Below are 17,871 nucleotides of genomic sequence, written 5' to 3' on the forward strand. Positions count from 1 at the left end.
AAGATTAACAGGACCCCTGTCACAGGGAATAAACAACAAGATACAGGGACCCCAGTGTCACAGGGAATAAACAACAGGTTACAGGACCTTGTCCACAGGGAATAAACAATAGAGTTACAGGACCCTGGCCTGTCACAGGGAATAAACAACAAGTTACAAGGACCCTTGTCACAGGGAATAAACAATAAGTTTACATGGACCGTGTCACAGGGAATAAACAATAGGTTACAGGCACTTGTCACAGGGACATAAAACAATAGGTTACAGGACCCTTTGTCACAGGGAATAAACAATAAGTAACAGGACCCTTGTGTCACAGGAGAATAAACAACAAGTTACAGGGACACCCTTGTCACAGGGAATAAAAAACAATAGGTTTACAGGACCCTTGTCACAGGGAATAAACAATAAATTATACAGGACCCGTTGTCACAGGGAATAAACAATAAGTTACAGGACCCTTGTCACAGGAATAAACAATAAGATTACAGGGCCCTTGTCACAGGGAATAAACATAAGTTACAGGACCCTTGTCACAGGTAATATACGAAATAGATTACAGGGCAGCTTTGTCACAGGGAAATAAACAACAAGTTACAGGACCCCGGCCTAGTCACAGGGAATAAACCATAGATTACAGGACCCCATGTCACAGGGCACAATAAACACTAATGGTTACAGGACCCTGTCACAGGAACTAAACCCAAGTTACTAGGACCCTTGTCCACAGGGAATAAACAATAAGTTACCGGACCCTTGTCACCAGAATAAACAAATAGATTACGAGGACCCTTGTTCACAGGTAATAAACAATAGAATTACACGGACCCTTGTCACAGGGAATAAACAATAAGTACAGGACCTTGTTCCACAGGGAATAAACAACATGTATACAGACTTGTCCACAGGGTAATAAACAACAAGTGTTACGAGGACCCTTGTCACAGGGAATTAAACAATAGAGTTACAGGACCCTTGTCACAGGAATAAACAATAAATTACAGACCTTGTCACAAGGAATAAACAACAAGTTACAGGACCCTATCACACAGAATACAACAAACAAGTTTACAGGGCCCATGTCGCAGGGAATAAACAATAAATTACCAGGACCCATGACACACCGGGAATAAACAATAAGTTGCAGGACCCCCTATCACACAGAATAAACAACAAGGTTTACAGGGCCCTTGTCACAGGAAAAAAACAATAGATTACAGTGACCCTTGTCACAGGGAATAACCAATAGATGACAGGACCCATGTCACAGAGGCTAACTTAAACAACAAGGTACAGGACCCATGTCACAGGGAATAAACAACAGTATTACATGGGACCTTGTTCTCAGGGAGTAAACAACAAGTTTACATGACCCTCGTCACACATAATAAACAACACGATTACATGGCCCAGTCACAGGAAATTAAACAACAAGTTACCGGACCTTGTCACAGGGAATAAACTATAAGTTTACCGGACCTTGTCACGAGGAATAAACAAACAAGTTACAGGTACTTGGTTCCACAGGGAATAAACAACAAGCTAACAGTGTCACATTGTCACAGGAAATAAACAAAAATGTATACAGTGACCTCTTGTCACAGGGAATAGAACAAATAAGTTACAGGGCACCTGTCACAGGGAATAAACAATAGATGTACCAGGAAACCTTTGAAACTAGGGTAATAAAACAATAATTTACAACCCTATCAGCACGAAATAAACAATAAGTTATCAGGACCCTATCACAGGGAATAAACAATAAGTACAGTGCACTTGTCACAAGGAGGAATAAACAATAAGTTACGGGGCACATTGTCCCAGTGAAAAAACAAAAATTACAGGGCCCTTGTCAGCAGGGAAAAAACAAGAAATTTACAGGGCCCTTGTCACAGGGAATAAACCATAAATTACAGGTGCCCTTGTCCACAGGGAATAAAACAATAAGTTACAGGCACTTGTCCACAGGGAATAAACAATAAGTTACAGGACCCTTGTCACAGGTAAAAACACAAGTTACAGGCCTTGTCCACAGGAATAAACAATAAGTTTCAGGGCACAATGTCACAGGAAATAAACAACAACAGGAAGTACACCTTGTACATTGTTACACACAGGGAATAAACAAGTTACAACCTTGTTACACATTGGACCCTTGTTAAATCCCCTTGTCACAGGGAATAAAAATAAGTTACAGGACCCTTGTCACAGGGAATAAAAATCAAGTTACAGGACCTTTCACAGGGAATAAGTTACAGGATAAAAACTTAATAAACACAGGGACCAATTGAGGAACAATAAACAACAAGTTACAGGACCCACAGGAGAATAAACAACAAGTTACAGGACCCTTGTCACAGGGAATAAACAACAATTACAGGACCTTGTCACAGGGAATAAACAAAGACATTTACTACCTTTACAGGAATAAACAATAAGTTACAGGACCCTTGTCACAGGGAATAAACAACAAGTTACAGGACCTTGTCAAACAACAATTGTTACAGGACCCTTGTCACAGGGAATAAACAACAAGTTACAGACCCTTTCACAGGGGAATAAACTAAACAATAAGTTACAGGACCTTGTCACAGGGAATAAACAAGTTACAGGACCTTGGAATAAACAACAAGTTACAGGACCCTTTCACAATAATACAAAGTCACAGGGTTACAGGACCCTGTTAGGGTCAACAAGTTACAGGACCCTTGTATAAACAAAGTTACAGGACCCTTGTCACAGGGAATAAACAATTTTTACAGGACCTTAAAACATCACAAATAACATAACAAGGGAACAAGTTACAGGACCTTGTTACAGGGATTTATCAAGGACTTGCTCACATGGAATATACAACAAGTTACAGGACCTTGTCACAGGGAATAAACAACAAGTTACAGGACCCTTGTCACAGGGAATAAACAGGACCTTGTCACAATATACAATAAAGTTACAGGACCTTGTCACAGGGAATAAACAAAGACCTTGTCACAGGGAATAAGTACATTTACAACACAGGGAATGGACAGGACCCTTGTCACAGGACTTGTTACAGGGCCCTTGTCACAGGGAATAAACAAACAATGTTACAGACCTTGTCACCAATGTCAGGGATTAAACAAACAAGTTACAGGGAAACAAGTCACAGGACCCTTGAACAACAACCGGGGAATAAAACAATCAAATTACAGGACCCTATGTCACAGGGAATAAACAACAAGTTACAGGACCCTTGTCACAGGGAATAAACAACAAGTTACAGGACCCTGTCACACAGGGAATAAACAACAAGTTACAGGACCTTGTCACAGGGAATAAACAATAAGTTACAGACCATTATCACACAGAATAAACAACAAGTTACAGGGCCCTATCACAGGAAATAAACAACAATACAGGACCTTGTCACAGGGAATAAACAACAAGTTACAGGGCCCAGTCACAGGGAATAAACAACAAGTTACAGGACCCTTGTCACAGGGAATAAACAACAAGTTACAGGACCCTGTCACAGGGAATAAACAACAAGTTACAGGACCCTATCACACAGAATAAACAACAAGTTACAGGGCCCAGTCACAGGAAATAAACAACAAGTTACAGGACCTTGTCACAGGGAATAAACAATAAGTTACAGGACCTTGTCACAGGGAATAAACAACAAGTTACAGGACCTTGTCACAGGGAATAAACAACAAGTTACAGGACCCTTGTCACAGGAATAAACAACAAGTTACAGGACCTGTCACAGGGAATAAACAAAAGTTACAGGACCTGTCACAGGGAATAAACAACAAGTTTACAGGACCCTGTCACACGGAATAAACAACAAGTTACAGGACCTTGTCACAGGAAATAAACAATAAGTTACAGGACCTTGTCACAGGGAATAAACAATAAGTTACAGGGCCTTGTCACAGGGAATAAACAATAAGTTACAGGCCTTGTCACAGGAATAAACAACAAGTTACAGGGCCCTTGTCACAGGGAAATAAACAATAAGTTACAGGACCTTGTCACAGGGAATAAACAAAAGTTACAGGACCTTGTCACAGGGAATAAACAAGTTACATCACAGGAATAAACAAAAGTTACAGGACACTTGTCACAGGGAATAAACAATAAGTTACAGGCCTTGTCACAGGGAATAAACAACAAAGTTTACAGGACCTTGTCACAGGGAATAAACAATAAGTTACAGGACCTGTCACAGGGAATAAACAATAAGTTACAGGACCCTTGTCACAGGGAATAAACAATAAGTTACAGGGCCTTGTCACAGGGAATAAACAATAAGTTACAGGACCTTGTCACAGGGAATAAACAATAAGTTACAGGGCACTTGTCACAGGGAATAAACAATAAGTTACAGGGCACTTGTCACAGGGAATAAACAATAAGTTACAGGGCACTTGTCACAGGGAATAAACAATAAGTTACAGGGCACTTGTCACAGGGAATAAACAATAAGTTACAGGACCTTGTCACAGGGAATAAACAATAAGTTACAGGGCCTTGTCACAGGGAAATAAACAATAAGTTACAGGGCCTTGTCACAGGGAATAAACAATAAGTTACAGGGCCCTTGTCACAGGGAATAAACAACAAGTTACAGGACCCTTGTCACAGGGAATAAACAATAAGTTACAGGACCTTGTCACAGGGAATAAACAATAAGTTACAGGACCTTGTCACAGGGAATAAACAACAAGTTACAGGACCTTGTCACAGGGAATAAACAACAAGTTACAGGACCTTGTCACAGGGAATAAACAATAAGTTACAGGACCTTGTCACAGGGAATAAACAATAAATTACAGGGACCTTGTCACAGGGAATAAACAACAAGTTACAGGACCTTGTCACAGGGAATAAACAACAAGTTACAGGACCTTGTCACAGGGAATAAACAATAAGTTACAGGACCTTGTCACAGGGAATAAACAATAAGTTACAGGACCTTGTCACAGGGAATAAACAATAAGTTACAGGACCTTGTCACAGGGAATAAACAACAAGTTACAGGACCTTGTCACAGGGAATAAACAACAAGTTACAGGACCTTGTCACAGGGAATAAACAATAAGTTACAGGACCTTGTCACAGGGAATAAACAATAAGTTACAGGACCTTGTCACAGGGAATAAACAACAAGTTACAGGACCTTGTCACAGGGAATAAACAACAAGTTACAGGACCCAGTCACAGGGAATAAACAATAAGTTACAGGACCTTGTCACAGGGAATAAACAACAAGTTACAGGCACTTGTCACAGGGAATAAACAACAAGTTACAGGACCCTATCACAGGGAATAAACAACAAGTTACAGGACCTTGTCACAGGGAATAAACAATAAGTTACAGGACCTTGTCACAGGGAATAAACAATAAGTTACAGGACCTTGTCACAGGGAATAAACAACAAGTTACAGGACCCAGTCACAGGGAATAAACAATAAGTTACAGGACCCAGTCACAGGGAATAAACAATAAGTTACAGGACCTTGTCACAGGGAATAAACAACAAGTTACAGGACCTTGTCACAGGGAATAAACAACAAGTTACAGGACCCCAGTCACAGGGAATAAACAACAAGTTACAGGACCCAGTCACAGGGAATAAACAACAAGTTACAGGACCCAGTCACAGGGAATAAACAATAAGTTACAGGACCCTTGTCACAGGGAATAAACAATAAGTTACAGGACCCTTGTCACAGGGAATAAACAACAAGTTACAGGACCTTGTCACAGGGAATAAACAACAAGTTACAGGACCTTGTCACAGGGAATAAACAACAAGTTACAGGACCTTGTCACAGGGAATAAACAACAAGTTACAGGACCCTATCACAGGGAATAAACAACAAGTTACAGGACCCAGTCACAGGGAATAAACAACAAGTTACAGGACCCTGTCACAGGGAATAAACAACAAGTTACAGGACCCTTGTCACAGGGAATAAACAACAAGTTACAGGACCTTGTCACAGGGAATAAACAACAAGTTACAGGACCCTTGTCACAGGGAATAAACAATAGATTACAGGACCCTTGTCACAGGGAATAAACAATAAGTTACAGGACCCTTGTCACAGGGAATAAACAATAGGTTACAGGGCACTTGTCACAGGGAATAAACAATAGGTTACAGGACCCTTGTCACAGGGAATAAACAATAAGTTACAGGACCCTTGTCACAGGGAATAAACAATAAGTTACAGGACCCTTGTCACAGGGAATAAACAATAAGTTACAGGACTCTTGTCACAGGGCATAAACAACAAATTGCAGGACCCCGGCCTGTCACAGGGAATTAACAATAAGTTACAGGGCCCTTGTCACAAGTAATAAACAAATGTTAAAGGGACCCTGTTCTAGGGGTTAACCAAGTTACAGGGCTGTAACAGGGAAGAAACAAGGAAGGCATATATTTATTATTTGTATTTTGTGCTAATAATGATCCTCAATTCCTATTTTCAAGGTTTTTTTAAACTGAGAAATAAATGTTCCCTTAAGTCTTCATATAAATTGCTTTTGATATCACAAACATAACATTTTGCAATCTACTTTACCATTATAAGATCATTACCTGCACAAATATTTTTTCAGTGTTAAAGATTTTAATTGGTAAAATAATATTTTTTGTCAATGATATATCTTGTTGAAATGTAGATACATTATCTAATGAGTAGCATATCATCGTTAAGAAAATCATCCACTTATACCTTGTAGTTTTGACTTTGAACACTTTTGATGTCTATGTATTTGTTTTTCTGCTACTATAGTACAATATATAAACAGTGTGAACTACTGTACTACTAACCAGGTGGCTGGAGGCAATGGAACTGTCACTTGGGTCCAGGAGGTGTACTTCGACGGTTTGTAAATTGTTCCTTCTGTGAAGACATTACAAGCTTTAGGAGGCAGACAGGGGACAATAACCAATCCCCAGCTCAGACCGTGGTCGGCAGAAAACTCCAGGTAGAGGTCATTATCTAGGTCATCGCTGTACATCAGGTGACATCCCATAACAAGGTCAAACTGGATGATGTAGGACGGTCCGACATGCATGGACCTGGTCATCAGGAATCGCTGGTCGCCATCCTCACGCGCATCATAAAAACTGAACATATATCGGTAATTAAGCCTTAAACTGATTAGAAATAACTTTATAAAATGAAAAGACAAAAATGTCCACGTGTACAATCTGGAGAGGACTGGATGCGACAGGAAAGGCAGAACAAACATGCCTTATTGGGTAACACAACATTTACATCATTTCATGATGGGGCATAAATGTTAACATGTTGTGCCAAAACTTTTATAAACAAGACAATGCAGCCAGTCACTAGATGTAAAATATTGCAATCAATATAATATAGATATACAGATATATAGGAATTTCCTTCATCTGTACAAGGCACATTTCCTGGTGGTTCACACTAGTGACTCTTTTATCTGGAGCAAAATTAATTGTAGTACACATTCCTTAATATGAACATTGTCAGTTCTATGACCAGTTGGGTAGAAGATGATGCGTGGAATGATTACATTAAACAACCCCTCAATCCTGCATTCTGTTGTCTCCTGTGTATGTTTTACCTACAAACCTGATAGATCTCCGTTTATCACAGTAGCCGTCTGAGATCTTGCCAAAGTTGGCTATGAGAGGAGACGTGTCATTGGCTGCATCCTTCATCTCCATGGTGAGGGTGTTAAACAGATGACTGTTGAGACTGAGGCTGTCGATGGCCCACACATCACGTCCATGTCCTGAGTGTTCAGGCTGCCACCAGCGGAACTGACAACCCGTACCACGCGCTCCCTCAGGTAACATAACCATGTCAGACCTAAAACAAATAATCAGTCAATATTCATAATGTTAGAGAGCAAAAAAGAAAACATGACAGACAAATAGGTGGACAAACCCAAATGAATACCCCCTGTATAGCATATCATACCAGCTGAAGCCACTGAGACTACAAAGGTGTGTAAAGGGGCAGAAGAGCAGGGGGTCAACTTTGCGGAACAAGTATTTTACAATAGTGAATAAAGAACATTGAGAACAAAGACGTACATTGTAGTTCAGAACACTGAGAACAAAGACGTACATTGTAGTTCAGAACACTGAGAACAAAGACGTACATTGTAGTTCAGAACACTGAGAACAAAGACGTACATTGTAGTTCAGAACACTGAGAACAAAGACGTACATTGTAGTTCAGAACACTGAGAACAAAGACGTACATTGTAGTTCAGAACACTGAGAACAAAGACGTACATTGTAGTTCAGAACACTGAGAACAAAGACGTACATTGTAGTTCAGAACACTGAGAACAAAGACGTACATTGTAGTTCAGAACACTGAGAACAAAGACGTACATTGTAGTTCAGAACACTGAGAACAAAGACGTACATTGTAGTTCAGAACACTGAGAACAAAGACGTACATTGTAGTTCAGAACACTGAGAACAAAGACGTACATTGTAGTTCAGAACATGAGAACAAAGACGTACATTGTAGTTCAGAACACTGAGAACAAAGACGTACATTGTAGTTCAGAACACTGAGAACAAAGACGTACATTGTAGTTCAGAACACTGAGAACAAAGACGTACATTGTAGTTCAGAACACTGAGAACAAAGACGTACATTGTAGTTCAGAACACTGAGAACAAAGACGTACATTGTAGTTCAGAACACTGAGAACAAAGACGTACATTGTAGTTCAGAACACTGAGAACAAAGACGTACATTGTAGTTCAGAACACTGAGAACAAAGACGTACATTGTAGTCAGTTCATGAGAACAACACTGAGAACAAAGACGTACATTGTAGTTCAGAACACTGAGAACAAAGACGTACATTGTAGTTCAGAACACTGAGAACAAAGACGTACATTGTAGTTCAGAACACTGAGAACAAAGACGTACATTGTAGTTCAGAACACTGAGAACAAAGACGTACATTGTAGTTCAGAACACTGAGAACAAAGACGTACATTGTAGTTTCACTGAGAACAAAGACGTACATTGTAGTTCAGAACACTGAGAACAAAGACGTACATTGTAGTTCAGAACACTGAGAACAAAGACGTACATTGTAGTTCAGAACACTGAGAACAAAGACGTACATTGTAGTTCAGAACACTGAGAACAAAGACGTACATTGTAGTTCAGAACACTGAGAACAAAGACGTACATTGTAGTTCAGAACACTGAGAACAAAGATGTACATTGTAGTTCAGAACACTGAGAACAAAGACGTACATTGTAGTTCAGAACACTGAGAACAAAGACGTACATTGTAGTTCAGAACACTGAGAACAAAGACGTACATTGTAGTTCAGAACACTGAGAACAAAGACGTACATTGTAGTTCAGAACACTGAGAACAAAGACGTACATTGTAGTTCAGAACACTGAGAACAAAGACGTACATTGTAGTTCAGAACACTGAGAACAAAGACGTACATTGTAGTTCAGAACACTGAGAACAAAGACGTACATTGTAGTTCAGAACACTGAGAACAAAGACGTACATTGTAGTTCAGAACACTGAGAACAAAGACGTACATTGTAGTTCAGAACACTGAGAACAAAGACGTACATTGTAGTTCAGAACACTGAGAACAAAGACGTACATTGTAGTTCAGAATACTGAGAACAAAGATGTACATTGTAGTTCAGAACACTGAGAACAAAGACGTACATTGTAGTTCAGAACACTGAGAACAAAGACGTACATTGTAGTTCAGAACACTGAGAACAGTACATTGAGTTGTTCAGAACACTGAGAACAAAGACGTACATTGTAGTTCAGAACACTGAGAACAAAGACGTACATTGTAGTTCAGAACACTGAGAACAAAGACGTACATTGTAGTTCAGAACACTGAGAACAAAGACGTACATTGTAGTTCAGAACACTGAGAACAAAGACGTACATTGTAGTTCAGAACACTGAGAACAAAGATGTACATTGTAGTTCAGAACACTGAGAACAAAGACGTACATTGTAGTTCAGAACACTGAGAACAAAGACGTACATTGTAGTTCAGAACACTGAGAACAAAGACGTACATTGTAGTTCAGTGGAGCCCTTACATTGATAGACTGACATTGTCAGATCATACCCCTGTGAGATGGTATTCATGACATCATGAATTTTCATGAATGATTCATGAATTTTCAAGAATATTATCAGATTGTTGTTGATGAAAGAATGTTCATGAATATTCATCAAATGACTTTCATGAACTCTTCATTAAGCTTTATGAATCCATGAAACATTCATGATTGTTCATGATCAATGTGTCAAGAATATTCATGAAGTTAGCTCAATTTCTCAAGAAAACAAGAGGCCCATGGGCCTTAACGGTCATCTGACTATTGGTACAATACAACATAGTCGTTTAAAGATTTTAGCCTATTTGACCCCTATGACCTTGAATGAAAATCAAGGTCATTCATTTGAACAAACTTGGTAGCCCTTTATCCAAGCAAGCAACAGGCTTAGTATCAGTACCCTAGGCCTTCTGGTTCTTGAGAAGAAGTCGTTTAGAGATTTTAGCCTTTTTGACCCCTTTGACCTTGAATGAAGGTCAAGGTCATTCATTTGAACAAACTTGGTAGCCCTTCATCCCAGCATCCTACAGGCCCAATATCAGTACCCTAGGCCTTCTGGTTCTTGAGAAGAAGTCGTTTAGAGATTTTAGCCTTTTTGACCCCTTTGACCTTGAATGAAGGTCAAGGTCATTCATTTGAACAAACTTGGTAGCCCTTCATCCCAGCATGTCACAGGCCCAATATCAGTACCCTGGGCCTTCTGGTTCTTGAGAAGATGACGTTTAAAGATGTTAGACTTTTTGACCCCTTTGACCTTGAATGAAGGTCAAGGTCATTTATTTGAACAAACTTGGTAGCCCTTCATCCCAGCATCCTACAGGCCCAATATCAGGTCTCTCGACCTCTTAGTTATTCAACAGAAGTTGTTTAAAGGATTTTAGCCTATTTGACTCCTCTGACCTTGAATGAAGGTCAAGGTCATTCATTTGAACAAACTTGGTAGCCCTTCATCCCAGCATGTCACAGGCCCAATATCAGTACCCTGGGCCTTCTGGTTTTTGAGAAGAAGCTGTTTAAAGATTTTAGCCTATTTGACCCCTATGACCTTGAATGAAAGTCAAGGTCATTTATTTGAACAAACTTGGTAGCCCTTCATCCCAGCATGCCACAGGCCTAATATCAGGTCTCTAGGCTCTTAGTTATTCACAAGAAGTTGTTTAAAGGATTTTAGCCTTTTTGACCCCTGTAACCTTGAATAAAGGTTAAGGTCATTTATTTGAACAAACTTGGTAGCCCTTCATCCAGCATCTACAGCCCAATATCATCCTAGCCTATTTGACCCTATGACTTGAATGAAGGTCAGGTCATTTATTTGAACAAACTTGGTAGCCTATCAGGTCTCTAGGCCTCTTATTATTCACAAGAAGTTGTTTAAAGGATTTTAGCCTATTTGACCCTTGTGACCTTGAATGAAGGTCAAGGTCATTCATTTGAACAAACTTGCTAGCCCTTCATCCCAGCATCCTACAGGCCTAATATCAGTACCCTGGGCCTTCTGGTTCTTGAGAAGAATTCATTTAAAGATTTTAGCCTTTTTGAACCCTTTGACCTTGAATCAAGGTCAAGGTCATTCATTTGAACACACTTGGTAGCCCTTCATCCCAGCAAGCGACAGGCTTAATATCAGGTCTCTAGGCCTCTTAGTTCTTCACAAGAAGTTGTTTAAAGGATTTTAGCCTATTTGACCCCTGTGACCTTGAATGAAGGTCAAGGTCATTTATTTGAACAAACTTGATAGCCCTTCATCCCAGCATCCTACAGGCCCAATATCAGTACCCTAGGCCTTCTGGTTCTTGAGAAGAAGTTGTTTAAAGGATTTTAGCCTATTTGACCCTTGTGACCTTGAATGAAGATCAAGGTCATTCATTTGAACAAACTTGGTAGCCCTTCATCCCAGCATCATACAGGCCCAATATCAGTACCCTGGGCCTTCTGGTTTTTGAGAAGAAGTCGTTTAAAGATTTTAGCCTATTTGACCCCTGTGACCTTGAATGAAGGTCAAGGTCATTCATTTGAACAAACTTAGTAGCCCTTCATCCCAGCAACCTACAGGCCAAATATGAGTACCCGGCGGACGGCGGACGACGACGGACGGTGCATGATGACAATAGGTCATCCTGACCCTTTGGGTCAGATGACCTAAAAACTAACTTACATCAACATTACTAAGTCTGCACTTCCCATTATGACCTAAAAACTAACTTACATCAACATTACTAAGTCTGCACTTCCCATTTTGAGAAACTGGGCCTGAAGTTATAGAGATCGAGGGTAGTGGATATCTTACTTTGGTGAGCTGAAGTCATCAGGACTGAACACTTTGAGGAGGTGCCAGGAGATACCTCCATTACAGCTGTAGTCCAGAAGTACAGACTCGGATTCACGGTCAGGTGGCGGACATTTTGATGTCACAGACAGGCTACCAACTCGGATATAGAACTGCAGATACCTAAAACAAACCATAGTATTAGTATGAAATCACAGGTCCACTATCATCTGATGAGATCAATTATAGGGCCATGGATATTGTGGATTCTAACCATTCCTAATTAGTGATAGCTATCAATCAATGGATACATATTTTTTAATAGATAGGGTTAAGGTTAGGGTTAGGGTCTAATGTAGGGTCTTAAGTCTAAAGAATTACCTTCAGCCATTTTGATACATGAAAACAATGCCTATAAATAAAGTACAAACAGGTGTATGCTATTTAAGTACATAAACTATTATCACCTGTTCTGTGTTGTGTTGAATTCAGACGTGATTATTTCCCTTGGACCAGCTTGATTAAAGACAAGAGCTTTCTCTGAGGACAACACCCCACATACGTAGCTGAGTTGTCCGCCCTTGGTTGTTAGGGAGCTAGAGTGGGTGAGGACTGTCGGGTCAGCAAAGTTCTCCATCAGTTCTGTTGGGTTAGGGACAACTGTCTCCTCACAAGTAGGTCCAGTATAGCCAAAGCCACACCTGTTAACGAGTTACAGGTAAATTACAAGGTAGGTCCAGTATAGCCAAAGCTACACCTAACAAAAGGCCCAGAGGGCCTGTATCGCTCACCTGGTTTGTAATGCCAAGTAATATTCTGAATAAAGGTTCATTGTTTCTTTTCTGAAGGAATTATAATATAACCTCTAAATCCCCTATTGGGCCCCACCCCCCTGCCCCCAGGGGGTCAGAGCCAAAATTTACACAAGTTCTGTTTCCCCTTCCCCCAAGGATGTTTGTGGCCAAATTTGGTTACATTCCATTCAGGACTCTATGACTAGTAGCGATTTAAAGGATTTAACTCTATTTCCCCTATTGGGCCCCGCCCTTCCTGCCCCGGGGGGACCAGAGCCAAAATTTATACAAGTTCTGTTCCCCTTCCCCCAAGGATGTTTGTGGCCAAATTTGGTTACATTCCATTCAGGACTCTATGACTAGTAGCGATTTAAAGGATTTACCTCTATTTCCCCTATTGGGCCCCGCCCCTCCTGCCCCCGGGGGACCAGAGCCAAAATTCATACAAGTTCTGTTCCCCTTCCCCCAAGGATTTTCGTGGCCAAATTTGGTTACATTCCATGCAGAACTCTATGACTAGTAGCGATTTAAAGGATTTACCTCTATTTCCCCTATTGGGCCCCGCCCCTCCTGCCCCCGGGGGACCAGAGCCAAAATTTATACAAGTTCTGTTCCTCTTCCCCCAAGGATGTTTGTGGCCAAATTTGGTTACATTCCATTCAGAACTCTATGACAAGTAGCGATTTAAAGGATTTACCTCTAATTCCCCTATTGGGCCCCGCCCCTCCTGCCCCCGGGAGGTCTTAGCCAAAATTTATACAAGTTCTGTTCCATTTCCCCCAAGGATGTTTGTGGCCAAATTTGGTTACATTCCATTCAGAACTCTATGACTAGTAGCGATTTAAAGGATTTACCTCTAATTCCCCTATTGCGCCCCGCCCCTCCTGCCCCGAGGGACCAGAGCCAAAATTTATACAAGTTCTGTTTCCCCTTCCCCCAAGGATGTTTGTTGCCAAATTTGGTTACATTCCATGCAGAACTCTAGGACAAGTAGCGATTTATAGGATTTACCTCTATTTCCCCTATTGTGCCCCACCCGTCCTGCCCTGGGGGGGCCAGAGCCAAAATTTACACAAGTTCTGTTCCCCTTCCCCTAAGGATGTTTGTGGCCAAATTTGGTTACAATCCATGCAGAACTCTAGGACAAGTAGCGATTTATAGGATTTACCTCTATTTCCCATATTGGGCCCCTCCTGCCCCCGGGGGGCCAGAGCCAAAATTTACACAAGTTCTGTTTCCCCTTCCCCCAAGGATGTTTATGGCTAAATTTGGTCACAATCCAAGCAAAACTCTATGACTAGTAGCGATTTAAAAGATTTGCCTCTATTTCCTCTATTGGGCCCAACCCCTCCAGCCCCCGGGGGGCCAGAGCCAAAATTTATACAAGTTCTGTTCCCCTTCCCCCAAGGATGTTTGTGGCCAAATTTGGTTACAATCCATGCAGAACTCTAGGACAAGTAGCGATTTATAGGATTTACCTCTATTTCCAATATTGGGCCCCGCCCCTCCTGCCCCCGGGGGGCCAGAGCCAAAATTTATACAAGTTCTGTTTCCCCTTCCCCCAAGGATGTTTATGGCTAAATTTGGTCACAATCCAAGCAAAACTCTATGACTAGTAGCGATTTAAAAGATTTGCCTCTATTTCTTCTATTGGGCCCAACCCCTCCAGCCCCCGGGGGGCCAGAGCCAAAATTTATATAAGTTCTGTTCCTCTTCCCCAAAGGATGTTTGTGGCCAAATTTGGTTACAATCCATGCAGAACTCTAGGACAAGTAGCGATTTAAAGGATTTACCTCTATTTCCCCTATTGGGCCCCGCCCCTCCTGCCCCCGGGGGACCAGAGCCAAAATTTATACAAGTTCTGTTCCCCTTCCCCCAAGGATGTTTGTGGCCAAATTTGGTTACATTCCATGCAGAACTCTAGGACAAGTAGCGATTTAAAGAATTTACCTCTATTTCCCCTATTGGGCCCCGCCCCTCCTGCCCCCGAGGGACCAGAGCCAAAATTTATACAAGTTCTGTTCCATTTCCCCCAAGGATGTTTGTGGCCAAATTTGGTTACATTCCATTCAGAACTCTATGACTAGTAGCGATTTAAAGGATTTACCTCTATTTCCCCTATTGGGCCCCGCCCCTCCTGCCCCCGGGGGACCAGAGCCAAAATTTATACAAGTTCTGTTCCCCTTCCCCCAAGGATGTTTGTGGCCAAATTTGGTTACATTCCATTCAGAACTCTATGACTAGTAGCGATTTAAAGGATTTAACTCTATTTCCCCTATTGGGCCCCGCCCCTCCTGCCCTGGGGGGGGTCAGAGCCAAAATTTATACAAGTTCTGTTCCCCTTCCCCCAAGGATGTTTGTGGCCAAATTTGGTTACATTCCATGCAGAACTCTATGACTAGTAGCGATTTAAAGGATTTACCTCTATTTCCCCTATTGGGCCCCGCCCCTCCTGCCCCCGGGGGGTCAGAGCCAAAATTTATACAAGTTCTGTTCCCCTTCCCCCAAGGATGTTTGTGGCCAAATTTGGTTACATTCCATGCAGAACTCTATGACTAGTAGCGATTTAAAGGATTTACCTCTATTTCCCCTATTGGGCCCCGCCCCTCCTGCCCCCGGGGGACCAGAGCCAAAATTTATACAAGTTCTGTTCCCCTTCCCCCAAGGATGTTTGTGGCCAAATTTGGTTACATTCCATTCAGAACTCTATGACAAGTAGCGATTTAAAGGATTTACCTCTAATTCCCCTATTGGGCCCCGCCCCTCCTGCCCCCGGGAGGTCTTAGCCAAAATTTATACAAGTTCTGTTCCATTTCCCCCAAGGATGTTTGTGGCCAAATTTGGTTACATTCCATTCAGAACTCTATGACTAGTAGCGATTTAAAGGATTTACCTCTATTTCCCCTATTGGGCCCCGCCCCTCCTGCCCCCAAGGGACCAGAGCCAAAATTTATACAAGTTCTGTTCCCCTTCCCCCAAGGATGTTTGTGGCCAAATTTGGTTACATTCCATGCAGAACTCTAGGACAAGTAGCGATTTATAGGATTTACCTCTATTTCCCCTATTGTGCCCCACCCGTCCTGCCCTGGGGGGGGCCAGAGCCAAAATTTACACAAGTTCTGTTCCCCTTCCCCTAAGGATGTTTGTGGCCAAATTTGGTTACAATCCATGCAGAACTCTAGGACAAGTAGCGATTTATAGGATTTACCTCTATTTCCCATATTGGGCCCCGCCCCTCCTGCCCCCGGGGGGCCAGAGCCAAAATTTACACAAGTTCTGTTTCCCCTTCCCCCAAGGATGTTTATGGCTAAATTTGGTCACAATCCAAGCAAAACTCTATGACTAGTAGCGATTTAAAAGATTTGCCTCTATTTCCTCTATTGGGCCCAACCCCTCCAGCCCCCGGGGGGCCAGAGCCAAAATTTATATAAGTTCTGTTCCTCTTCCCCAAAGGATGTTTGTGGCCAAATTTGGTTACAATCCATGTAGAACTCTATGACTAGTAGCGATTTAAAGGATTTACCTCTATTTCCCCTATTGGGCCCCGCCCCTCCTGCCCCCGGGGGACCAGAGCCAAAATTTATACAAGTTCTGTTCCCCTTCCCCCAAGGATGTTTGTGGCCAAATTTGGTTACATTCCATTCAGGACTCTATGACTAGTAGCGATTTAAAGGATTTACCTCTATTTCCCCTATTGGGCCCCGCCCCTCCTGCCCCCGGGGGACCAGAGCCAAAATTCATACAAGTTCTGTTCCCCTTCCCCTAAGGATTTTCGTGGCCAAATTTGGTTACAATCCATGCAGAACTCTAGGACAAGTAGCGATTTATAGGATTTACCTCTATTTCCCATATTGGGCCCCGCCCCTCCTGCCCCCGGGGGGTCAGAGCCAAAATTGATACAAGTTCTGTTCCCCCTCCCCCAAGGATGTTTGTGGCCAAATTTGGTTACAATCCATGCAGAACTCTATGACTAGTAGCGATTTAAAGGAAATGTTGACGGACAGACAGACAGACGGACGGACGACGGACGCCGCGCCATGACATAAGCTCACCGGCCCTTCTGGCCAGGTGAGCAGTTAACGAGTTACAGGTTAATTAAAAGGTAGGTCCAGTATAGCCAAAGCCACACCTGTTAACGAGTTACAGGTTAATTAAAAGGTAGGTCCAGTATAGCCAAACTACACCTAATAGTCAAGTTATACCTGTTAACCAATTACAGGTAAGTTAAAGATAGGTCCAATATAGCAAAAAGTCACACCATGAAATTCAATACACGAAATGTACTGAAAATGCTCACCTTTTACTCAACTAATTTACAGTTAATACATTGTATGCTGAGATCTCTTTAGCAGAAGTTGCAAGGTTTCTGATATATTCAACCATTGTGACCTTGAAAGAAGGTTAAGGTAATTAATTTGAACAAACCTGGTCCTAAATGTATGCACAGTGCATGGTCCAAGGCAACAGATGGAGCATGATAAGATGGTATAGCCAGAGTAATAAAGACCTTAATCTGTAGTGCCTCCCACTTTGTGTCACCATGTGACCTTGGCTTTGTGAAGGTCAATAAAACTCACCTTCAAGTACCATCTGTACACACCCTGTGACCTTGACTTTGTGAGGTTCAATATATTCACCTTCAAGTATTGTTGGTTCACACCCTGTGACCTTAGCTCT

At 41.8% G+C, this 17,871-nt stretch overlaps 1 protein-coding gene across 1 annotated transcript in view; it reads right to left on the bottom strand.

Moving 5' to 3' along the window:
* Positions 1-17,871, bottom strand: part of LOC138305118 (reelin-like) — a 133,449-nt gene that overhangs the window by 77,649 nt on the left and 37,929 nt on the right. The window contains exons 18-21 of the mRNA XM_069245518.1: positions 12,868-13,101; positions 12,422-12,583; positions 7,615-7,854; positions 6,828-7,127 (exon numbers count right to left, since the gene is read on the bottom strand). Coding sequence (XP_069101619.1) covers positions 6,828-7,127; positions 7,615-7,854; positions 12,422-12,583; positions 12,868-13,101 — 936 coding nt within the window. The remainder of the gene's footprint in view (positions 1-6,827; positions 7,128-7,614; positions 7,855-12,421; positions 12,584-12,867; positions 13,102-17,871) is intronic.

Source organism: Argopecten irradians, chromosome 12 (assembly GCF_041381155.1).
Source record: "Argopecten irradians isolate NY chromosome 12, Ai_NY, whole genome shotgun sequence".
NCBI classification, from domain to species: Eukaryota; Metazoa; Mollusca; class Bivalvia; order Pectinida; family Pectinidae; genus Argopecten; species Argopecten irradians.